Source organism: Heloderma suspectum, chromosome Z (assembly GCF_057233095.1).
Source record: "Heloderma suspectum isolate Gila_16-S chromosome Z, 16-S_ref, whole genome shotgun sequence".
NCBI classification, from domain to species: domain Eukaryota; kingdom Metazoa; phylum Chordata; class Lepidosauria; order Squamata; family Helodermatidae; genus Heloderma; species Heloderma suspectum.
Genome location: NC_139476.1, coordinates 18,282,361 through 18,307,067, shown reverse-complemented (window position 1 = coordinate 18,307,067; position 24,707 = coordinate 18,282,361). Strand labels below are relative to the sequence as shown.

At 54.2% G+C, this 24,707-nt stretch overlaps 2 protein-coding genes across 4 annotated transcripts in view; both read left to right on the top strand.

The window, feature by feature from the left end:
- The first annotated feature begins 6,325 nt into the window (after positions 1 to 6,325).
- NDUFA11 (NADH:ubiquinone oxidoreductase subunit A11) lies at positions 6,326 to 14,315 on the top strand. Of its 2 annotated transcripts, none has more exons than XM_084826035.1 (4): positions 6,326 to 6,437; positions 10,096 to 10,146; positions 13,459 to 13,581; positions 13,997 to 14,315. In XM_084826035.1, the coding sequence occupies exons 1-4, from the start codon at positions 6,356 to 6,358 to the stop codon at positions 14,107 to 14,109; spliced, it is 369 nt and encodes a 122-aa protein (XP_084682161.1). In that variant the 5' UTR covers positions 6,326 to 6,355; the 3' UTR covers positions 14,110 to 14,315. The 2 variants fall into 2 exon arrangements, with proteins under 2 accessions (XP_084682161.1, XP_084682160.1); XM_084826034.1 differs by having other exon boundaries at positions 10,054 to 10,146.
- Positions 14,316 to 16,822: 2,507 nt separating this feature from the next.
- LOC146333821 (excitatory amino acid transporter 1-like) overlaps positions 16,823 to 24,707 on the top strand; it is a 33,190-nt gene continuing 25,305 nt past the window's right edge. Inside the window, exons 1-2 of one of the 2 annotated variants that reach the window (XM_084826031.1) lie at positions 16,823 to 17,068; positions 24,435 to 24,502. The gene's annotated coding sequence lies outside the window, so the exon portion shown is untranslated. Of the gene's footprint in view, positions 17,069 to 17,439; positions 17,758 to 24,434; positions 24,503 to 24,707 lie in introns of those variants that run through there. The other variant, XM_084826033.1, reaches the window with a different exon arrangement.

Sequence of the window (24,707 nt, the reverse complement as noted above, 5' to 3'; positions counted from 1 at the left end):
CTGTTGTTTTCTGCCCAGCACTCCAGTCTATCCAGATCACTTTGAATTTCGTTTCTGTCTTCCAAGGTATTAGCTATCCTGCCCAATTTTGTGTCATCTGCACATTTGATCAGCATTCCCTGCGCTTCCTCCTCCAAGTCATTAATAAAAATGTGGAAGAGCACTGGGCCCAGGACTGAGCCCTGCGGTACCCCGCTCGTTCCCTCTCCCGAGTTTGAGAAAGTCCCATTGATAAGCATTCTTTGAGTCCGAGTCTGTAGCCAACTGTGGATCCACCGGATCGTTGTTTCATCGAGCCCACTTTGAGCTAGGTTGCTCATCAGGATATCATGGGGCACTTTGTCGAAAGCTTTGCTGAAGTCGAGGTATACGATGTCTACAGCATTCCCATGGTCCACAAGGGAGGTTACTTGATTTTTATTTTTTATTTATTAAATTTATTAATCGCCCATCTGGCTGGTCACTCAGCCACTCTGGGCGATGTACAAGCATTTAACAACACAGTTTAAAACAATAAAATTCTACTTGATCAAAAAATGAGATCAGATTCATCTGGCAGGACTTGTTCTTGACAAATCCATGTTGGCCTTGATTAATCACTGCCTTGTTTTCAAGGTGCTTACAGATGGATTAAACATCTGTAAGCACCTTGAAAACAAGGCAGTGATTACTCAAGGCCAACATGGATTTTCAAGGTGCTTACAGATGGATTTTTCCCAGTAGTAATGTATGGCTGTGAGAGCTGGACTATAAGGAAGGCTGAGCGCCGAAGAATCGATGCTTTCGAACTGTGGTGCTGGAGAAGACTCTTACGAGTCCCCTGGACTGCAAGGAGGTCAAATCAGTCCATCCTAAAGGAAATCAACCCTGAGTGCTCATTGGAAGGACAGATACTGAAGCTGAAGCTCCAATATTTTGGCCACCTAATGCGAAGAGAAAACTCCCTGGAAAAGACCCTGATGCTGGGAAAGACTGAAGGCCAAAGGAGAAGGGGACGGCAGAGGATGAGATGGCTGGATAGCATCACGGATGCAATGAATATGGATTTGAGCACGCTCCGGGAGAGAGTGCAGGACAGGAAGGCCTGGCGTGCTATGGTCTGTGGGGTCACGAAGAGTTGGACACGACTGAACAACAACAGATGGATTGGTTTATCATCTGCTCCAGAATTTTCCCAGGGATTTTTGAAGATAGGGACATCAGCCTTCCTCCAGATATGCTGTCCAGGGAATGCTGGGAGTTGTCAGACTTTTGTCTGTCTAAACGTGCACAGGATGGCACCCTTAATCTTTAAACCAGACTGCCCATAAAGGCCTGTCCTCTGCTAGCCCTCCAAAACTGAGGCCTTGTAGGACACCTGGACACCCAAATCCCAACCACAAGGGTCACATCCTCCGTAAAATCAAAATTGGCACCTAACCCCTTTAGCCACCAGGCACTCTGCAGGCCAATTTTCATCAGCTGTGTTTTAGGGGTAGACTGGGCCTGTACTTGGAAGCTCAATTTAGGCATCATAGCAAAAAGCCTCTGGTAGTTTCCTCCAGGTATAAGTGTCATCAGCCTTTTAAAACCCTCTGAAGCCCATCACCCCATATCAGTCAATGAGGAATCGAATTCACATTTCCTAGCTGAGCTGCTTAAGACTTAATATTTTTAAGATTCGTTTGCTGCCCTATAGGACCCAGCCTTCCACAACCTGGCAGATGGGCCAGACAACTGCTCCCAGCATTTGCAGGTGGGGGGATGCTGGAATTGCAGTCCAACGTATAGGAAATCACTCTCTACAACCAAATCAGAAATAAAATCCACATACATCTAATCTTTGGGTTGTTATCCAATGTTCGTCTAACTTAAGCCCCAAGGGTCTACTCTAAGTAGCGTAGTGTAGTGGTGAGAGCATTGGACAGGGAGCCAGGAGATCCGGGTTCTAGTCCCCACTCGGCCATGGAAGCTCCCTGGGTGACTTTGGACCAGTCACAGACTCTCAGCCCAGCCCACCTCGCAGGGCTGTTGTTGCGAGGATAAAATGGAGGATTACATACCTTGGGTTCCTTGCAAGAGGAAAAAGGCAGGATATAAATGCAATAAATAAATAAATAAATAAGAAAGACTCAAATGGGATAGAACCCACAACCCGTTTCCCACCCGTGAAACGGCACAGCCGTGAGTGTCCGCTTCCCCTCTTAGGAATCCCAGGGCTTTAAAAGGTGAGGCTGTTGGGCAACAAGTGCAGCTTCAAACTGGAGGCTGAGGTAAAATAAGCCAGCCGGGAGGGAGAAAGCCACAAGCAGACAGCAGAACTTGCACACAGGTCGAGTATACCAAGATAGGTTCATTTTATTTATTTTTGCTTCCGGTGAGTAAACGTTAGATTGAGGACTTCGTGCAGCCACGTCCCCGTAGGCACTTAAACCGGAGCTGTCGTAACAGAGCCACCCTGGTCCACAACAAAGGCAACAGTAATGGAGCGAACAGACCGATCCTACGCACGTTTACTCCAAAGGAGGTCCCTTCGCAGTCACCAGGGCCCGCTTCCTTGCGAAGGATGCTGCGAGTCGCCGCACAGAATTACCTTAAAGAGGTTTGGGAAAACGGGACGGCTCGAGAGAGCAAGACATTTAAAAAGAACTGAGCGGGGGATGTAAAAACCTGAATAATTCCATCAGCGCACCCTGTTTGCAGCACTCTGCAGTCTGAGCCACCAGCCCCAATCGAATGTAGCCCCCCCTGCAAGGATCCAGCAATAGCCCCCCGCTTAGCTTTGGAATGACGAGAGAATTCCCAGGGCCCTCGGCCACACCAAAAATTATTTAGTGCCCTCTGGCAGCAAGAGAGTCAGCATATGGCTGGGGATGGCCGGCGCACGGAAAGATACGGAGTGAGTTCCCTTTTATGGATCTGGGAAAAAAAGAGGGAGAAAAGGGCAGATCACCACGTGCACTTGTCAGAATTTGAATTCTCCACGCACTCATCCCGGTGTCACCAAAACGGCACCCCAGCCAGGCACGAGGGAGGCATTGGCGAGCTCGGGCGAAACCTGAGGTTTGCAGAGTACAAAAATATCTTTAGGGAAAAATCCCAGGAAGGGGGGCACAGCCCCATGAGAACTGGGCATGCGGTCACCAAATATGGGCCGTGAAAAGGTGGGGGACATGTAAAACTGGGACGGGGGAGGAGGGCGCAATAGCCTAGAAGAGCGGACAGGCTGTGCAGGACCTTTTTGCTGCAGATCCTGCATACAACTGAGAGACAGTGTGGTGTAGTGGCGAGAGTGACGGACTGGGAGCTGGGAGATCCGGGTTCTAGTCCCCGCTCAGCCATGGAAGCTCACTGGGTGACTTTGGGCCAGTCACAGACTCTCAGCCCAACCCACCTCACAGGGTTGTTGTTGCAAGGATAAAACGGAGAGGAGGAGGAGAATGTAAGCCGCCTTGGGTTCCTTGCAAGAGGAAAAAAGGCGGGATAGAAATGCAATAATAAATAAATAAATAAAACTAAGTATGTCATTTTTAAAGCAATGGGTACATGACACCAGTGTTAAATGTCCTGTCTCCTTTCCTCCTGGAAGTACTTTAAAAAAGACAGAAAAAAATCTCTCCATAAAAACAAAAAACGTCATTGAGACGGCCGCCCAGCATCTTCTGTTCAATGGCTCCTTAGCCATGACCAGCTAATGCCGTGTGCCCCGACAGGAGACCCGAGGTGAGGAGAGCAGCCACAGGATGAAATCAACAGCCAGTTCTTGGCCAGGGAATGGATCCGAGGGAACCCAAGAGGAGAGCAGAGCATTTTTGAGTAAGCTTAGGACGGCACTCCTTCCAGAGGGATGGGACTGCAACTCCCAGCCTCCCCAGAAGTGCGACAGATGGAAAAGGAGCAGGGAAGGAGGCAAACTGATTAAAAAAAATGGCCCTTCTCTCACTCGTTGCCCGTTTTAAGGGGCAAAGCATCCCATTCGGACGTGAGGCAACAGCTCCGTTGGAGGCCAGGCAACAACCCCAACGACTGCAAAGGGGGTTCCCTTTCCTGCCCCCAGTGAACGGCGCTCACCTCTGGGGCTGGAAGCTCCCTGCCCATCCCCGCGGGTCAGGCCTCCAAACCTATCCAGGCCCCAAAGAGAAAGCCTTTCCCACATCCACCAGAAATTTTGCCTGGCCCCAAAGGAACCTCCTTCCAGGAGGATCCATTGGAGCTGAAGACGCACACGCAGGCTGAAAGCCCCACTTGAAAGTCCTTTGCAGGGGGGGGGGGAGGACACAACTCCAGATGTTCCGGCCTACAAATCTGTCCCTCTCCTGCTAAAATGGGACTCGGAACTCGACGCCGTCGCCTGAAAGCAAGAGAGGGGCAGAAAGAGTTCCCCGGAGGCCCACTGCCAACAGCTTAGCAGTATTCCTGGCATGCTTTTCGTGAACCAGCGAACCTCCTAGGGGTTATTGCAGTCGGAAATATCGAGACGTCTCCGGGGGCTTTCTTAGGGCGGGGCGGTCAGTTTGTGGCCCTCCACACGCGGTCCGCGGGCCGTCCCGAGGGCCACACGCCCGCCACCCCTGCTTTAAAGCCGCCCTTAGCTCCCACCGGGGTTCGAAGGCCCTCGGACAGGCCCAGGAGAGAGACGGTGCCGCCAAAGCGGGCTCCGCCACCCGGCCGAGGAGGGGCGCCCCCGGGCAGCCCGCAGGGGAAGCGGGGCTGGCGCGGGTCGCGGTCCAGGATCAGCCCCACGATTCCCTCGAGAAGGTGGCGCTGGCGGCCAGGACCCCGGAAGACCGGGGTGGCCCTGTGAACGCGGGCCCAGCTGCTTCAGGGCCCCTCCCGCCGGCGCTGTCCCAAGCGCCGGGCATCGGGCCCGGGCCAAAGGGACGGCCGCCCCTGCTCCTGGCGGGCCGAAATCGACCGGAGGGCATCCCGCGGGCGGGGCCACGTGGCCCCCACGGACGCCCGCTCCCCCGGCCCGACGCCCGCCAGGCGCGCGGGGCGGCGGCCGGCGGGACCAGCCGCTTCCCTCCCGTTCCCTCCGCGGCGGGCGTGTTCCCGGCTCTGGGAAAATTATATCATCTGTTCAGTTAGCCATGCTGACTGCACATTCTAAAATCAGCCATGTGGGATCTTTCTTTTTTCCTTTCTTTCTTTCTTTCAAGTAGCACCCTCTGCCATTCAGTCCTATAAGTTCAACGCAGCTTACTCCCAGATAAGTGAGTCTAGGACTGCAGCCTTACAGTGCAGTCCTATACATGTCTACTCAGAAGTAAACCCCATTGAATTCAGTAGGATTTATTCCCGCGTAAATGTGTTCAGGATTGCAGCCCCGATCAGTGTACCAAGTAGATCAGCTCTCGCCAACCTTGTGCTCGCCAGATGTTTTGGACTACAGCTCCCATTAGCCCCCGCCAACGTGATCAATGATCAGGAATGCTGGGGGTTGTGGCCCAAAACATCTAGAGGACACCAAGTTGGGGAAGGCTACCACGGTTAAATGAACTGAAGCATTTGTCAGTTAATGAGAGGGGCCCATTTTAACCAGTGAAAGCAAATATTAATTAGTGGGTTGCACATTAGTGGGTTGCACAGTGAAAGCAAATATTAATTAGTGGGTTGCACATTAGTGGGTTGCACAGTGAAAGCAAATATTAATTAGTGGGTTGCACATTAGTGGGTTGCACAGTGAAAGCAAATATTAATTAGTGGGTTGCACATTAGTGGGTTGCACAGTGAAAGCAAATATTAATTAGTGGGTTGCACATTAGTGGGTTGCACAGTGAAAGCAAATATTAATTAGTGGGTTGCACATTAGTGGGTTGCACAGTGAAAGCAAATATTAATTAGTGGGTTGCACATTAGTGGGTTGCACAGTGAAAGCAAATATTAATTAGTGGGTTGCACATTAGTGGGTTGCACAGTGAAAGCAAATATTAATTAGTGGGTTGCACATTAGTGGGTTGCACAGTGAAAGCAAATATTAATTAGTGGGTTGCACATTAGTGGGTTGCACAGTGAAAGCAAATATTAATTAGTGGGTTGCACATTAGTGGGTTGCACAGTGAAAGCAAATATTAATTAGTGGGTTGCACATTATGGAAACGCCGTTTCTGAAGCCATTTCGGTTTCAAGTATGTTATTTCCTCAGGAATATGAACTTGAGCACACTCTGGGCCTTCGGAGGGGCCCCGGGCCGCAGCGCGCCGGCGCAGCCCCGCCCCGCCCCGCCGGCCAATCGGCGCGCCCGCGCCGCGCGCCGCGGCCAGTCAGAGCGCGGGCCCGCGGCCAGGCCCCGCCTCGCCCCGCCCCGCCCCGCCGCTCGCGCGAGGCTGGCCCGCCGGCGTCTCGCGAGACTTGCGCGGGCGCCGCCGCCGCCAAGATGTCCGGCTACTGGGACGCGCCGGAGGGCAGCGACTGCGCCCGCAAGGCCTGGCTCACGGGGCGCCTCGGGGCCGCCACGGGTGAGGCCGCGCGCGCCGGCCGGCCGGGCGGGGCGCCGCCGCCCGCACCCCGCCGCGGCGCTCCAAGGCAGGGGATCCGCGCGCCCCGGGCCGGCTGCCCGCCGGCTCGTGCTCCGCCGCAGGCCCGCTGGAGCGGCGTCAGTCCGGAGCGGCTCCGGATTAGCTGCGCTCGCGCGGGAGGGGAGGGGAGGGGAGGGGAGGGGAGGGGGCCCGCAGGTCACGCCGGGCTTGACCTCATGAAGCGGAGTCACTTCGGGGTGGCTTCCGCTGAGGGGGAGCCTAGGGGCTGGGACGTTCCCCCTGCCCCTCCGCCCCGGACACGAGATCCTCGTTCTCTCGGCCCAGCGCCAGCCCCTTCCTCACGCTTTTGTTTCGCGCGTGTTGGATGCTGGAGCTTGTGAGCCGCTGGACCCCCCCCCCCCCCCCCGGTGACATGATCGACGTGGACCGTGTTGTCTGAATGGTTCAAGGCAGGATCTCATGCACCCGCAGGCAGAAATAAGCCCTACAACTCCCGGTGTGCCCCAGCCAGCTGTATTTCCGCCTGCACAGGCGCAGGCTGGCGCCCTAAGATCTCGGGGGTTAATTCGGAGTGACTGCGGAGGCGTGTGCCTCCCCCTCCGTGCGTGTGCACGTGCGTGGCCCCCGGCTCCCCAGTCAGCACCAGAAACCGAAAAGGGTGCGCACCCCGGCTTGAGTGGGTTGAATCGGAGCGACTCCGAATTCGCTAGCTTTGGTCAAGCAGAATCCATCGGAAGTGGCCGCAAGGCCGCTTTCCCCAGCCACGCTGGCTGCAGACTTGACGACTGCAGGCCCACGCAGCTGGAGGTCACCGGGCTGGGGAAAAGGCTGCTGTAAGTAGGTTTCATGGTGGTTCAGGGCCAAGGATGGGGCACATCAGCTCACTTAGAGCAACTTGAATGGATTTTGCAGGAGGTGTTTTAGATCTCTGCACTCCTGCAGAGGGAAGGGGATGTTTCAAGCCCCCCCCCCACACACAAACCCCTCTTGTTGCTAGGCTTTGTAGGAGTTAGTGAGCTTGGTCCAGCATGGCTCTGAGTTAACTTGGCTTCACCCCACCACCGTTGCTTGGCGCTCTGATAATGGGGTTAATGTTGGCCTGCACTGCAGGGCTGTCACAAAGACTATGCAGGGAATGCAAGTAGAGCAGCCCTAAGTCAGATTCGTTCTGCTACGTATTATTGTGCATGCCGTTTTGTACTTGGGGTAGCCTCGATAGGGGTTCCCATCCCTGCACACAGACAGGGCTTGTAAAGCTAGTTAATCCAGAGTCATTCCTGATAAAGCAGGCTTAGTTTATTTATTAGATTTATTAGCCACCCATCAGGCCAGGCTACCCAGCCACTCTAGGTGGCATACGATACAAATAACAGCACTAAATACAACGAATGTACAGAATCAAATGTACCAAACAACATTGCCCTAAGAAAAACTAGCCCACCCCAAATGCCCGCCTGCACAGCCAGGTTTTCAAAGTCCAGCAGAAGCTCATCAAAGAGGGGGCGTGGCAGAAGTCCCTAGGGAGGGAATTCCACAGAGTGGGGGCCACCACAGAAAAGGCCCTCTCCCTAGTCCTCACGAGCCAAGCTGTCCTGGCTGATGGGACAGACAGAAGGCCCTCCGAGGCCGATCTCGTTGAAGGCTGCCTCCGGTGTTGCTGGAGGAGCTCCTTTAGGCAGACTGGGCTGGAACCATGTAGGGTTTTAAAGGTCAATGCCAACACCTTGAACTGGGCCCAGAAAACAGCTGGCGGTCAGTGCTAGGTCTACTTGTCTCTGGCTTGTGGCGCCTGTTCTTGGTGGCCTCTTGCTGGGAAATATCTGTGCCCCAAACTTGTCTTGGCACAGAACTGGCTTAATAATTATCTTAAATGTTGTTTTTAGTCTGACCTTAAGGACATCAGAAGAACCCTGCTGGATCAAACCCAGGGTCCATCTAGTCCAGCATTCTGTTCACACAGTGGCCAACCAGCTGTCGACCAGGAACCCACACGCAGGGCAGGAGCGCAACAGCACTCTCCCGCCCATGTTCCCCAGCAACTGGTGTACATAGGCTCACTGCCTCTGGTACTGGAGGTGGCACATAGCCATCAGGACTAGTAGCCATCAATAGCCTTCTCCTCCAGGAATTTGTCCAGCCCCCTTTTAAAGCCATCCAAATGGGTGGCCATCACAACATCCTGTGGCAGCGAGTTCCATAGTTTAACTCTGTGCTGTGTGAAGACATCCTTCCTTTTCTCTGTCCTCCCTTTCCACATTCTCCGCACCAGGCATCATTCTGCAGACCTCTGTCATGCCTCCCCTGACCCTCTTTTTTTTCCAAGCTTAACAGTCCTGGCTGTTGTCACCGTCCCTCACAGGAGAGATGCTCCAGCCCCTGGATCATTTTAGTTGCCCTTTTCTGCCCTTTTTCCAGCTGTGCAGTATCCTTTTTTAGGTGTGACCGGAACAGGACACAGTATTCCAGGTGTGGTCGCACCCTAGATTTGTATAGGGGCAGTAGGGTATTGGCAGGTTTATTCTCAATCCCTTTCCTAATTATGCCTAACATGGAGTTTGCCGTTTTTGCAGCGGCCGCACGCTGGGTCGACATCTTCACTGAGCTGTCCACCACTACCCCAAGATCTCTTTCCTGGTCGGTCACCACCAGCTCAGATCCCATCAGGCTAGACTTGAAGTTGGGATTTTTTGCCCCCACGTACATCACTTTACACTTCTTTACATTGAACCGCACTTGCCATTTGGAACCCCATTACCCCAGTTTGGAGAGATCCTTTTGGAGCTCTTCACGGTCCCTTTTTTCTTCTAACCACCCGTTGTGTCATCAACAGATTTGGCCACTTCACTGTGGTCACTTCACTTCACTTGGCCACTTTACTGACCTTGAGTGGCTAAAAGCAGGAGCGACTGCAGCATAGTGGAGAAGAGACTTCGGCGCGGCTGAGTCACGGGTTCAAATCCTGCCTTTGCCATGTAAACGCACATGGTGATCTTCGGCAAGCGGCGTTCCCTCAGGCCCCACTTCCCCTGTCTCCAGTATGGGGATAACGTGAGACAATGTGGACAAAACACTTTCAGTCAGGGGTGTCAAACCTCTTTCAGCCAAGTTCCATTTCAGAGGAGGTCTCCAGTGATGGGTGTGGCCAAAGACAAAGAGGGCAGAGCCAGAAGGCAAAAATTCCCAACGTATTTTAGCTCAAGGCTCTTCCTGCCAGCAGTGAAACCTTCGGAGGGCATTTTGGACTTTCAGAATGGGGGGGAAATTGCATGGGAAGCCACCAAACGGGGAGGGGGGAAGGGGGCACCTTCTGGGAAACCTCTGCGGGCTGGATTTGGCTTGCAGGCCTGAAGCCTGCAATCCTATGCATGTTAGGCAGAAAAGAGGCCCACAACTCCCAGCATGCCTCAGCAAGCTATGCTATCTGAACATGCCTGGGATTGTGCCTTAGATGTTGTATAAACGATTATTGTTGTTGTTCTTACTATTAATTGGTGCCCCTGAAGTTTATATTCCTTATTTAAAAATATAAAGGCTTTGGTTTTCTGTGTCGAATAACCCCCCCCCCTTTAAATAAAACCAGTCTTTCTTCCCGCAGGTCTCATTGGTTCACTTTACAACATTGTGCTGTTCCCACCAGACACAGCCATGCAGAGTTTCCAGAAGGCGACCACGGCCACGGTCACCATGGGTAGGTCCTGCGGATGCCCCTTCGTAGCAGCCACACCCAGTTGTGACCCTTGAGACATAGGCCTGCTCTTCAGATGGAGTTTAGCTTATTACACATTTCATAGAATCCTAGAATAGTAGGGTTGGAAGGGGCCTATAAGACTGTCAAGTCCAACCCCTGGCTCAATTTCTCACTTCTCTATTAAAAATAAGAACAAGGCAGTTTAGAATAAAGGCAAAAATCCCACGACGCCGTAAGACACAGGCGTTTTAAAATCCTCCAGCCGTCAGAACTGGGTTTGTGAGCTGTTGGACAGGCTTGGCAAACCCATCATGCATTTTAAATTCCTATTCTTGCTGCAAGAGCCGTTAAAACTGAGGAGTAGGCTCAGCGCCTTGTGAATTTGTGCACGTGTGCTTTTCTGGGATGTCCCTTACCCACCGCAGAGAGTTAGGGATCAGCCATGGTGCTAGTGGGGTGGGATTCTCTTTCTGGAATGCTGGGGACCTGCTGCCACTCAGTACAAATCGGAGCTCAAATAGGCCAAGGCGCTGACATCATGCACGTTGGGGGTCCCCAACTTTTTGGACCCATGGGCGTGTTCAGCAATTTGAGAAACTGTCGTGGGCACCTCCACAAAATGCCTGACCAGTGGATTGCCACTTTGGCATCTCTGCCTGTCGTGTCTCTGGATCTTAGACTGCAGCTTATTCTGCAAAAACGGTTGTTTCATGTCTAATGGGCACCGTGACATCTCTTTATTAAGGGATTGTCTAATTCGGCTAATTGCTGGCAGTGCAATGCTTCTTTGAAATGTATGTTTTGGCGACATCCAGCAGTTGCTTCTTTTGAGGAGGAGGTGATTGCACAGATATATTTTGTCCTGGAACAGTACATAATATTTGCTGATGTGTACACCCTTTTAAATAATTTTCCCACTTTGTGGAAATTAACAAATGTTCAGAGTGAATGGATTCTCCATGCTCTTTTGACAGCTAAAAGACTGATACTACAACATGGGAAGGATAAACACTCGCCTCCTTTAATGCAATGGGCTGAGGACCTTACCACACGTCCAATATTTGAACAGGTGGCACATAGACACCACCTTCAAATGGATACTGATTTGGATATTTGGTCCACTTTGGTTGAAGCCCATGTATAATTGCTAGAAAGTTGTATGCATTTCTTAGGTATTCATTGGTATGGATATATCCAAATCCATTTATGTATATTAAAAAAACCCAGGAAAATAAGTTTTTAAAAAGTTTTTGGGGTGCCACATTGGGGACCTTCTCACAGGCACTGTGTTGAGTGGGGAGCCCTGGTATAAGGCCTCATCTGATGTCCTGTATTCCTACTGTGAGATTATTTCCTTCCTAGAAGGATGTCCTAGTGCTTGGAATTAAAGGCAAGATAGGAGGGGGTGGCAGAATGTAACCTACAAATGCCACTTCCGACACCCCCTGGCTTAGAATCATAGAATAGTAGGATTGGAAGGGGCTTACAGGCCCCCTCCAACCCTACTATTCTATGATTCTATAGGGATGCTCTGATTTGGATTCCTGCATTGAGCAGGGGGTTGGACTTGATGGTCTTACAGGCTACCTCCAACTCTAATTTTCTATGATTCTATAGGGAATCCATTAATAAAAATGTTGAAGGGCACTGGGCCCAGGACTGAGCCCTGCTGTACCCTGCTCGTTCCCTCTCCCCAGTTTGAGAAGACCCTATTGTAGCCAACTGTGGATCCACCTGATATTTGGTAGCATTTTTAGAATCACTTGCTGAAGGCAGCTTCACCAAAGCTAAGAGCGCCCAGTCCTCATATAATTCGAGCACTAGATATTCCCCTGTGGCTCTCCTCAGTGTAGAACTCCCTTGTATAGGAGCACGCTCTCTGTGTAATGTGAGGAATACATTAGGCTGCTGCTGGATACGCACTTCTGAGACGTGTGTAGGTTTGCACTGTGCCTAATGTACTTCTGCCAGTTCCTCAGTGGGAGAGCTTAAATCAACCTTTCTCAACCTGGTGTCCTCTAGATGGATTGGACTACATGTCCCATCATCACACAGGGGAAGGACTTGGGTCACATTCCAAGGCAGCTGGATGGCACCAGGTTGGGGAAGGCTGGTTTAAACTGACAGTATTTCAATTTCCAAGATCTTTCCCCAGACCTCTTTAAAAATAAATTACTAAAAATTGTAACGTCTTTGGAGCTTTGTTCAGAACAAGGGTGATGTAAAATTCACATTTTTATGAACTGTCCTGTGAATTTGCAGTTTGGAATTCCTTCAGTGCTTGTGGGGACAAAAATGGCATCTGATTCTCGTAGCCCTTTTATTTTCCCCTGGTTGATTTAGTTTCAAAACCGCTTCTCTTGCTGTTTCTGAATGGTGCACCGTGTGATAATGTTGACTGGAGAAAGGGCAGCAAAGCTGGCCTTAGCAAGAGCCTGGGATCAGAGGGCTGATGGAGGAAGCTGCTTCACATCACACAGATTGAAGTTTCGGACCAGAAGGTGCCTTGCTCGCCACTGGCCTAAGATGGCTTTCAGGAGGAGGCGGTCTGTCTGTGTTTAGAGGCCAGTTGCCAGGGGCTGTCTGTTGCTTTCATGACCTGTTTGTGGCCTTCCCAGTGTCATCGGCCTGGCCACGGTGACAGACGGGATGCTGGACCCAACATGGTCTCATCCAGCTGGCCACAGAAATGGCTGCTTCCGATGGATGGCCAGAGGAGGGCAATGAAGATGATCAGGGGACTGGAAACAAAGCCCTGTGAGGAGATTCTGAAATAACTGGGCATGTTCAGCCTTGAGAAGAGAAGACTGAAGGGAGATAGGATAGCGCTCTTCAAGGACTTGAAAAGTTGTCACAGAGAGGAAGGCCAGGATCTCTTCTCCATCATCCCGAGTGCAGGACATGGAATAATGGGCTCAAGCTGCAGGAAGCCAGATTCCAGCTGAACATCAGGAGAAACTTCCTGACTGTTAGAGCAATACGACAATGGAACCAGTTACCTGGGGAGGTGGCGGGCTCTCCCACACCAGTGGCATTCCAGATGAGGCTGGACAGCCATCTGTCGGGGATGCTCTGACTTGGATTCCTGCACTGACCAGGGGGTTGGACTCGATGGTCTTACAGGGCCCTTCCAACCCTGCTATTCTATGATTCTATAGGGATGTTCTGACTTGGATTCCTGCCTTGAGCAGGGGGTTCAACTAGATGGTCCTACAGGCCCCTTTCAACCCAACTATTCTGTGATTCTACAGTTTCTCTGTGCCAGTCATACGTAGCTTCTCTCTTCCCTCCCTACTCTTTTTGTCTCCGCAGCTACCTTGGGGGCAGTTTTTGGGGTGACGACTTGCCTCAGTGCGGAGATCCGCGATGCCCCGGAAGACCCCCTGAACTACTTCATTGGAGGCTGTGCGTCAGGCACCATCTTAGGAGCCAGAGGTTGGTAGCGGCTGGCTCGGTTACCTTGCTGGCACCCCAGCTGCTGGACATGTCAGCTTTTTGAGGGCCCCTGGGCAAGCCGCGCTCAGTGGGCCTCCGTCCCCCGTGTGTCACCCTCCTCACAGCCGCTTTTGCTCTTCCTCCTCCTAGCTTGGCGGGCGGAGAGCCAGTGAGCAGGCGGGTACACAAAGGTGTCTCCCCCCCCCCCCCTTGACTGGGCTGGAGTGAGAGGGGCAGGGGATCAAGCAGCTTGCCAGGGGGAAGGAGCAAGTCCAGGTGGCTCGTGCCAGCGGGCCCCCGCCGGGGTGTGAGCCCCCGGCATGTGCCCCGACATGCCGACCCTTGGCGCTGGCTCTGGCTGCCTTCCTGTCCCTTTGCAAACCAAGCCTGATTTCCCCCTCCCCCTGTCCCCCAGCTCACAGCTTTGCCACGGGCGCGACGGCCTGCGTCGGCTTCGGCGTCCTGGCTGCACTCGTCAAAATTGGGAAGAAGGAAGGCTGGCGATTCCTGGGGCCTCCTGAAGTCTAAACCGTCCCCTCCCTGCTCCACTCCTGTGGATAAGCCGACGGCCCTGGAGTTGGTTGCAAGTAAGCGGTGTGAGGGCAGAGATCTTTTACTGCTGGGAGGACAGTGCCGGAAGCTTCCTGTCTGTGATGGGCGTTCCACTGGACTGTATATTGTTCCGAGGACGCCAATAAAGAGCTGACCTGCGTGGTCCTTCATCAGTTCCTTCACTTGGCCCTCTCCCAGTAGCTTTCTTGAGAGAAGTCCAGACTGAACCTCGCTGTAATTGGGTCAGTCCCAAGCATGAGAAGAGCACTGCTGCATCGAGCCAGGGCTGGGGAACATGGGGGGCCAGGGCTGGGGAACATGGGGGGCTAGGGCTGGGGCGGAGGGCAGAGTCTCAATAGTGTACTGAGGTTGCCGAGGGTGACAGGAGAAGAAAACGGTCTACGGGCTGTGTGTTAGAGCCAAGTACCTGATTGTGGGGGGATTTCTGCGCCCGAAGCAGGTGAGGGAGCGGCTGAGTTGCCGCCCCATACATGGACCTGCCTGCCACACCCCCTTCTGGCCCCCAAACACACATGGGTGTCCTCCCAGCTTTTGCGCAGTTTTTTTTTTTCTGTCCCTTTGGGCTTCCCCAGGCCGCCTTGGCGACGCCCTTTCCCTGAACCACAACTTGGTTGGTTTCCTGGCTTTCGCGCCGTTTTCTTTCTGGCCTTCTGAGTTTTCCCGATAGCCCTGCCCGCCACTGGGATGTGGCCGTTGAGAGCTTGTCCCAAATGGAATTTGGACTCCGGAACTGAAAGGGGTTCAGTATTTATGTGAAAGACTCTGTCGAGAACTGAGAGAAAGCGTCAGAAGGCAGGAGGCCCGGAGGTGTCAGCCAGGCTGTCCCCTCGGCCCCTTAGTGAGAATGCTCTGTGCAGGGAGGCCAGGGTTTTTTACTGTCACAAAAAGAACATCCACTCGAGAAAGAGTTCTGTGTCGCTCCAAAGTCTGCTTCCAGCATGTGACAGCGTAGCTGCCCTGAAACTGATGATGTCAACAGAGCATATGGGACTTGCAGCCCCAGTGCATCTGAAGGGCGCCAGGTTGGGGACAGGCCGACACAACCTTCCTTGCTCGGTGGGAGTCCTTTAAAACCTTGACCTAGAAGCCTGCATGGTTCTGCTCCAATCGACTCTTCTTTTAAAAGGAACAATGCCCTTCCATCTCTGTTTCCAACGAGGGAGAGGCGGGTTTCACCACCCGACTTGGGGGAAAGGATCACCGTGACCCGGTTTCGGGTGCCCACTGTCTCGTATCGAAATGGCGCCGCCCTCTCCTGGGTCCAAATGTGACTGCAGCTGTTTCGGAGCTGTCCTCTCCCCTTTCCCTCTCTGGCTTCTGGCAATCTGGAAGCAGGCTGTCTCTCTGTCTCTCCCGTGGCTGCTGGTGTCTATTTTTGGGCTGCCTCATTTATTAAAGACGTCTGACATGTGAAGGTCGGAATGTCTGCCGGGACATAACCTAGAAGTCATTGTGACTTTGAGCTCTGAGTTAAAAGGCGTGTCCTCAGGGCAACTCACTCAAGAAACCCATGTCTTCAGATTCTCCCACCCCTGCTAAGAATTCAGAGCCTCCCCCCACTACCTTGTGGGACTCTTAAGACTTAATCGGTACTTTACTCAGCGAAAGGCTTTCACAATTTTACGGTTCCCTGGTGTCAGATGGTTCCCTGGTGTCAGAGGCACACCGTGTCTCAGACGGTCTTTTCCTGCCAGTGTGTTACTGTCACAGGAGCCACGAGCTGAAGTTAGTTGCGATACAGGCTGCAATTGTATGCAGGCTTGCAAGGGAGGCAGTCCTACTGACCCTCCGGTTGGGCTTACTTGTAAGTAACGTGCATGGGAGCAGCCTGCAAGCAACTGGATTGAACTGACGCTGCGGCCACCGTTTTGTTTCGTTTCAGTGGGGCTTAGCCACTGGCCAGCCTAGGTCTTTCAACCATGATTGCCAGCTCTTAAAAAAGAAATTAAGGGAGGGAGCGCCCAGCAACCCCACACTGAGTTGATTAATCTATTGCAGCTGCTGCATTTAAAATCTCTGGGATATTAAAAGAGCACCACCACACATGCACGCCCTGGATTAATCAGGCAGCTGCATTTTGTCAAATGGTTTGCTTTTATGCAAATTTGTACCTAGCCTGGCACCCTCCAAGCTGGCTGGGCCTGATAGGAGTTGTAGTCCAACACATTGGGAAGCCCCCTGTTTTAATGCATGCACTTTGCAGAGGTACCCTCCTTTTGTGGTCCTCCTCCTTGCACACACAGGATGCCTCTTCTAACAGGGTAGCTGCTAAAATGCGCAGGGATGGTCTGGAACCGGGCCACACTGTTTTTCTTTGGGACAGTTCTTCTACTTATGCACACATTTGATTCACTTTATTGACTAGGAATTGAGATGATGTTGGACTCCAGCCTCCATCATCCCTGACATTCTGGGGCTGATAGGAGTTGGGGGTCCAACCATCCATGGGAGGGCCACATGCTCCTGACCCACCCCTGCCTTGACGGGGGGGGGGGGGATGGAAAAGGTAACTGACTCAGTTGTATGTGCCACCAAATTGTGCCAATATCAGTCTCTCTCTTTGGCAATGCAACTGGGGCCTTCTCAGTAGCGCCCCCCCCCCCCAATCGTCAGAGAAGAAGCAGGGAGGTGAGTGCTGCGCCGTCTCCCTGGCTGACTGGGGAGAGCTGCCTTTGGAGGGGAACCTGGAGCCAACCTTTCCGCCTTGGAAGGAGAGACGGGCCTGTCGCAAGATTGGGTTGGGCAAGAACCCCGGCGGGGTGGGGCAGGGCGGCTGCCACGGTGCCCTCCGGCCCACTCGTCCTCTCCCCTTCCAGCACCTCCATGTGGCTGTAGAGGAAGCTGAAGCCCTTTTTATCCTGGCGCCACGGTGGCCTTTCCCAGTTGCCCACCCCAGAGGACGAGCGAGAGAGGCGTGAGTAAGGGAGGCGTGGGCCGTGCTGGCTGGGGATGATAGGAGCGGCGGTCCGACACATCTGGAAGCTGCCCGCTTGGGGAAGGCCTTGAGTGGGACTGTCCGCCCCTCTTCCCGAGGCGGAGCTTTCGGCTTTCTCTTCCCCGCGCCTCCAGCCTTTTCCCCAAGCCCCCAGAGGTCTTGGAGCGCAGCTCCCAGCATCCCCAATCGGCTCCGCTTCCTGGTCCTTTCAAGAGCAGATTGAGGGGGGCCCTTCAGAAGGGGTGCTCCACCATCGACCCGCACTGGCACAATAGCTCCCCCCGCCTTTCCCCATTTTTCCGGGGGGGGGGTCGTCTCTCTGCACATGCTCAGGAGCGGCACTGACGCGGGGCCTCCTGGTGCCCAAAGGGCGCCTTGCGCGGCCCCTTTCCGCCGGGGGCGCGTGCCTCCCGCCCCGCGCGACGGGGCGCGCGCTCTGCCCATGCCCAGGGGCGCTGCAGCGCCGCCAAAGGCGCCAGGGACCTGCGGCGCGCCGAGGCGGAGAGGCTTCCCGCCCGCCCGGCTTGGCCAATGACGGCCCGGGGGTGTCGGCTGCCGCCGCCGCCGCCGCCGCGCTCGCTGTGGCCGAGCCGGGAGCGCCGGAGCGCGGCGTTTCCACGTGGAGCGGAGCGGAGCGGAGCGCGCGGCCGGAGGCGCGAGCAGGCAAGGCCAGGAGACCCCCGACCCCCCCCGGCGGCTCCCACCCCCCAGGACCGGCTTGGCGGATGCTTCTCTTCAAGCATCGCCCCCCCGCTTGGCGAGTAGCTCGCGGGGGGGGACAGCAGAGCCCCCGACACGTGTCAGGTGCAGGGGCAGGCGTGGCGCGGGCCGGACTTCCCTTGGGTCGTGCGAGGGCGCCCGCCTGGGGCTCCGGATGGGGTCGATGGCGGCGAGGGGGTCTTTCTTTTTCTCCTCCCTGCGCCACGTGGGGCCAGTTGCGGCAAGGGAAGAGAAGCGCCCTGGGGGAGGGAGGGATCCACCATCACTGCCCCCCCCGGCCCTCCAGTACCGCGCGCACAAAGACTTTTCTAGCACAGCTTTCCCCAAGCTGGGCCCCTCCAGATGTGTTGGAGGGGCAGGCTGGGAGCTGTAGTCCAACGCATCTGGGGGGGCAGCTTGGGGAAAGCTGCCCTAGGAGGATCAGCTTGGGTCTGCACACATCTCTTGCGGGCGGCGCGCACGGGAAGGCATTTCTCTCCCGTCTCCCGAGTTCGATTTGCCACAGGACGGCCCCGGCCGTAGCTGGGCTTGCTCCCTTGTGGTTCAACACGCACCACAGGGTTCCTTGCGTGCATGTTGGCGGCAGACGTGTGTGTGTGTGTGTGTGTGTGTGTGTGTTTTGCATGTCTGCCTCTGACCCAATCTCGGTTTAAAGCAGCTTCTCAACTGGGAAACAGGTTGGACAACAATTCCCATCATGGACCTGGGAACAATGGGTGTTGATGTGCGACACATCAGGAGGAGCCCAGATCGGGGAAGGCTGGTTTTAGGAGTGCGCATGTTTTTCTGTGTCGTCCTCCTTACTCTGGTCCAGGCTGCAGTTGCTTTGGAGCCAGCTGTTGCCCTCCAGATGGCTGGACTACAACAGCCATCCTCCCCCAGCCAGCCACGGGGAAGGCTGCTTTTGAGCATGGTGTGGCTGAAGAACTCCCATTCTGTAACCCCCGCAAATATCAGAGACCCCTAAAACAGTGACAGTTACACATAGGCGCCTGCCAAGGGACAGAGCCAGCTGGAGCACACGCCGGGCCGCCAAGGCAGGTTGTGCAAGAATAGATGTGGCGGTGAGCTCCAAATGGGCCTGGGCGCCAGGCCCCTCTGGTAACCGAAGATGGGTTTCTGGTTCTGCCCACAGTTCCAGCTTGGCCTGTTTTTGTCTGGCCAGGAAGGACAAAACTGGCTCTAGGGGTGTCACTCAAGAGAAAGAGAGAGAGAGAGAGAGAGGCTGGCTGTGCGTGCCAGCAGAAAACCCTTGCTTGCTTGTTTGTATTTCGAAACACATCCGTCTGAGGTCCTGCGTGTGGGACAGTGGGCAGGATGTTTCAAACGGATGCAAGCCTGCCCCTGGCAAAAGCCTTTTGCCAGGTCTCAAAGGAGCCCGAACCCCTGCCCCCTCATTCTAGATCCCACGCGGTTGTGTGTGTGTCCACATGCTTAGAGGCACCCTTTTCACGCTGCCCTCTGGCTTTGGGAAATAAGGGTGTCTTAAAGGCACAATCCGGTGGAGCTCCCCAAGCAGCCCTCCCGATGGGTTGGACTGCAAGGCCCACTTTTCCCAGCTTGCATGGCTAATTCCCAGCCCCCCCTCCCCAACCACACCATAAATATTTCGTGACCTCTAGCAGCAAAGAAGTCAGCGTCTAGCAATTTTCTCCCTCCTCATGCCGTTTGGATGGTTTGGGCTGGATATGGAGCGATATGGCCTCCATTTCCATCTGTACCGCTGCTGGGCGGAAACAGGAAGTGATCCAGACACAAATGACATCTGTGACGCCATTTGCATCCTTGTATTTTCTCGTGAGAGGCTACGCAACTATCTACACAAATTCAAATGTGTACCTATCACGAGAAAATACAGGGATGCAACTCCCATCATCCACAGCCAACGAAAATGATGATCTGGGCCTTGTTGGCTCCAACATGTGGGGCAGGGGGCTTTGTCTTCAGCATGATGGAGCTGAATTCTGCCGCCCCCCCCCCGGGTGGGTGGATAGTTAATTTGTCTTCTTCCCTCTGCCATGGAAACTGCTCCTTCTGAGTCCAGCCTCTTGCACTGCCAGAGCGCAGCTCCCACATGCTAGAGCAGATTGGGTCCCTCCTCCCCCTCCCATGAGCTTGTGCATGCACACACACATGGCTCCCCCCTCGTTTTTGTGGCTGCTTTTTGTTTGCAGAGTCTCTGGAGGCCAGAGAGGTGGTTGTTGGTGGTTCTGTTTCTTGGTCTGCCTGCTTGGAGAGTTGGGGTGCAGTGGCCTGGACTGAGGGTGCATGGGGCTGGCTGACCCATGCGAGATCTTCGGGGGAGCCTAAGATGTGTGCTCTGGAGGGAGCTCTTGTCTCGGAAGGGTCCGTGGAGCAGCTTCAGGCCCATAGCGGGATCGTTTCTGGGCTTCAGCCCAATGGAGTGTTGCTAATCGAGGGACGCTTTGCGGGAGGGGATCGTCCCTTGCACCAGTTACGTGCCTTGAAGCCTTCTCCGGCCTGTGGGCAGTCAGCGCATGCAGGACCAGTGTTGTACTTTGACACTGGTGCACAAAGCAATAAGGACCAGCCACGGCACCTGCGTTTGACGGTGAAAGTCGGGGCTCTTTGGCCTCCTTAAAGTGGATGGTGCAAGGGCACCCCAGTGGTATGGCACAGGTTTTGAGGGTGCACATGGGAGTAGGGATGTACAAATCCCTTACTTTGCGTCCGCGGGAGGGGTCCTCCGGCGGGGGAGGCGATCTACTCCTCCCCCCCAGAATCCTCACTGGCCGGCTGCGCTCCGCGTTGACTCCGTGGAGCCGCCAACCGACTCCATTCCGCCAGCGATATGGCCTCCATTTCCATCTGTACCGCTGCTGGGCGGAAACAGGAAGTGATCCAGACACAAATGACATCTGTGACGCCATTTGCATCCTTGTATTTTCTCGTGAGAGGCTACGCAACTATCTACACAAATTCAAATGTGTACCTATCACGAGAAAATACAGGGATGCAAACGGCGTCGTGGACGCCATTTGTGTTCGGATCACTTCCCGAACGGAGCTGCCGGGAGGGAGTATTCGGTCCGCGTGGGTTCGGGAGGCGGAGGTGAGTATGTCCGTTCCGCTACGGACTCCGGGGCGCCAAATTCAATGGAATTCGGCCTCATTTGAGTCCATGGTGGATTCTGCGGACATCCCTACGTGGGAGCCAGACCGGAGCAGGACCATAGATCTTCTTCCAACACGGCCCCGGACTTGCGCTATTCTAAGGAGCTCTCCGGCCTGCATGGGTGGTTCAGCTGGCACCCTTGCATCTCCTGAGAGCAACTGGTTGTTGTTGTTCAGTCAAAGCAAGAGACTTCCAGAAAAACGTCTATTTCTGCTTCGTTGACTACGCTAAAGCCTTTGATTGTGTGGATCACAACAAACTGGCCAATTCTGAAAGAGATGGGGGTACCAGACCACCTTACCTGTCTCCTGAGAGCAACTGGACTGTCACAGAAAACTGCGTTAGTCTCTTCCTTTGGCCTCATCTTTGGTTTGGCTGGCTTAAATTTAGTAGACACAGGATAAGAGGACATTTCCTCTTATGGACAGGTAATGGGTTCAAGAACAGGAAGCAAAACATATGAAGAAGTGGGCTGTTCCTGCAAGGGAGGGATTTAAACCAGGGGTGGGGAACCTCAGGTCTGCAGCCCAAACCTGGCCTGCGGAGTTCCCCAGATGGCAGCACCCCCTTCCACCTGACTGCCAATCATTTGGTGGTTTCCTGGCTTTGGGGCAGTTCTCCCCCCCCCCCCATTCTAAAAGGTTGCATTGGCTTTCCTGTGAGTTGTACTCCGACAGATCTGGAGAGTGTGAGGTTGGGGAAGGTGAGGATCAAGACATTCCCCTCTCCTCTCAGTATGTTATGTTATTAACCTACAGAAATCACTCCTGCTAGATGTGGTGATGGCCATGGCTTAGAGGCCTTGAGAAGGGGATTTCAACAATTCATAGAGGTGGCTCTGCTCATGGCTGTTGGCACTGATGGAGAAATAGAACCTCCAGATCCACAGTCGGTTACCTGGGAATACCCGAGACAACCCACAGGGGGCGCAGTTGCTGCTGCGCCCTGCTTGTGGGCCTCCCAGAGGCTTCTGGCTGACCACTGTCAGAAGCAGGATGCTAGTAGATCAGGAGTGCAGAAACTCAGGCCCGGGGTCTGTCGTTCCCCAAAGGCCCCCTTCCCCTGTCCACCGATCATTTGGGGGTTTCCCAGTTTTGTTTCCCCATTCTGAAGAGTTGAAATGCTTCTCCTGAGCTGGAGTTACTGGCAGTGAGAGGGTAAAGCTGAAATAGGCGGGTCTTTTTGGTGTGTTGGCTCCACCTCTTTTGCTTCTGGCCCACCCACCACTGGAATGAGGCCCCCGAGAGCTCCTCCACAATGGAATGCTGCCCACGGGAGGAAAGAGGTTCTGCACCCCTGGGCTAGATGGTCTCTCAGGATCTGATCTTTTTATATAATATTTTCATTAACAGGATGTCCAACTGTCCTTATTGAAAAAAAAATCAGCGTTTTCTCAACGACTGGGTCCACGCAACACAATAACCCAAAATCAAGGCTGAGTATGGGCTGTTTTTGAACCATGGGTTGTTGTTATGACGTGGGTTGCTGTGTTGTCTGAACCCAGCCACGATAACAAAGCATGGTTTGTGAGCCATGAACAGCCCATGAAGAGAGCCCATGGTTTGTTGTTGGGTTGTGAGCTGTGGGTTTGTTTGTGGTTAACACACCGTGGTTTGTTATTGTGGCTGGGTTCAGACAACATGACAACCCACAGTTCAACGACAACCTATGCTCGACCCATATTCAACCTTGAGTGCGGGTTGCCATGTTGTCTGAACCCAGCCAATGGCTATTAATTGTGGAAAGCGAAGAATGGATCCTCTATCTGCAGAAGCTGTCTATCTTTGGATAGCTAAAGCAGGGGACGACACTCAAGGGCAGTGGGGGCACCGCCCTCCTGGGCAAGATTCCCAATGGGCATCTGGCTGCCCACCATTGGAAACAGGATGTTGGGTTACATGGGTTACTCTTCTGTTGGCCATGCCAGCTGGGATGTTGGGAGTTGCGGTCCTCTGCAGGGCACTAGGTTGTCTTAGATTACATAGGGTCTCCCTCCATGCTTCTGACAGTCATGGATTGTAGTGGTGGTGTGTGCCTTTGTCGTAGACGCTGGCATTTGGGTCCCCTCCAACTTGCCACCCGGAGCCTCATTGCTGCGCCAGGAGAGGTGCCTGTTTCCATGGGGATGGGAGCTGGCTTGTGGAAATGTACTTGGCATGAGAACTGAGCCTTCTAGCAGCGATGCGGGGCGTGTGCGTATGGATGTTTGAAATTCTTTGGCGTTTGAACAGAAGTGAGATAAGGCAGCCTTGCCCAATCTGCCACCCTGCAGATGTGTTGGACTACAGCTCCCAGCAACCCCCAGCCAGCATGGCTGGGGGTTGCTGGGAGTTGTAGTCCAACACATTTACAGGGCACCAGGTTGGGAAGGCTGACATAGAGCAATAACATCAATCAATGGAAAGAAAGCAATTGATGGCTCCTAGTCATGTCTATGAAATGGAGCCTCCATATCCAGAGGAAATCTACCTGGGGCCAAACAACAGTGGGGTGTCCCTGACCTCCCACCCCTGTTTTCTGGGGACATTCGTCTGGCTGCTGTTAGAAGCAGAACATGTGGTTGGATGGACCCTTACTGGGCGCTAGGGGCATTTTTCTTACAAATCGAACCTCCATGTTTAGAGGCTGTGTATCTCTGACAACCAGGTGGCTGGGCAGGGGAAAGTGTCTGCGTTCCTGCCCGGCTGACAAGCTTCCCAGTGGGGTACTTGGCTGGGCTGCTTTAGAAATTGGACTAGGTCAGCGATGCAGAACCTTCGGCCCCGGGGGTAAATCTGGCCTTCCGGGCCCCCCAGTCCACCCTGCCCCTTTCCCCCAATCCCCAGTCATTTGGTGGTTTCCCGGCTTTTGTGTAGTTTTTTGTGTCATTGGAACACCTCTGAAGGGCCTAGTTCCTGGCAGGGGGAGCTTAAAGCTAAAATAGGCCGGTATTTGGGGTGTTTTAGCCCCGCCCGTTCTGCCTTTGCCCCGCCTGCCCCTGGGATGTGGCCCCCGAGAGCTTCTCTGAGATGGAGCCAAAAGAGGTTCCCCACCCCTGGACTAGAGGGGGCTTTCAGGTCTGATCTGATACCGGGGAAAGGTTTGTTGGGAGTCTTTTTTGCCGTAGCCGCTACATCGGACCTCCCTATTCTGAGGCGGTCTACCCTGGATCGCTAGCTGCTGGGGAGAAGCGAAAGGGGAAGGGCTGCCATCCCCTGTGGAGGCATCTGCTCCTGGACACGTCTGCTCAGCTGCAGGATGAGATATCCGTTTGGTCTGATCCAGCAGGGCTGCTCCCCCCCCCCCCCCCCCGGCCGCCTGGTCTGAATAGAAGAGCAGGATGCCGGAGTAGCGCCTTCCCCTCCTCCGGCTTCCACGCAGGTGGTGCTAGGGTTAATCCCTGCTTGGCATCCGGCAGCCGCGCCTGCAGTCCCAAACCGCCAAAATCTCCTCCTCCTCTGTACCTCCCAAGCATAATCCTGCTTTACTTTTTCTTTCTTCTTTGCCTGAGGGCTCCAGGGAACGACAGAGAGAGGCCGGCTGAAAGTCTGACCGGACCCACTGCTTCCGCTGCTCCAGGTGGGTTGAGGAAGGCGCCGTGAGGAAGGGGCTCTCCCTGATCCCTGTGGGGCAGACTCCCCTTCCCAGAGGCAGGCTTTTCTCCCTTTCGGAGGGCTGGATCTGGAAAGAGCTGAGTGGCTGTAATATTCCACACAGCAGTTCAAAGAACCCGTCTCTTGCCAGCTGAAGTTGGCGCCCTCCGTTTGTCCCCAGGTGCCCTCAT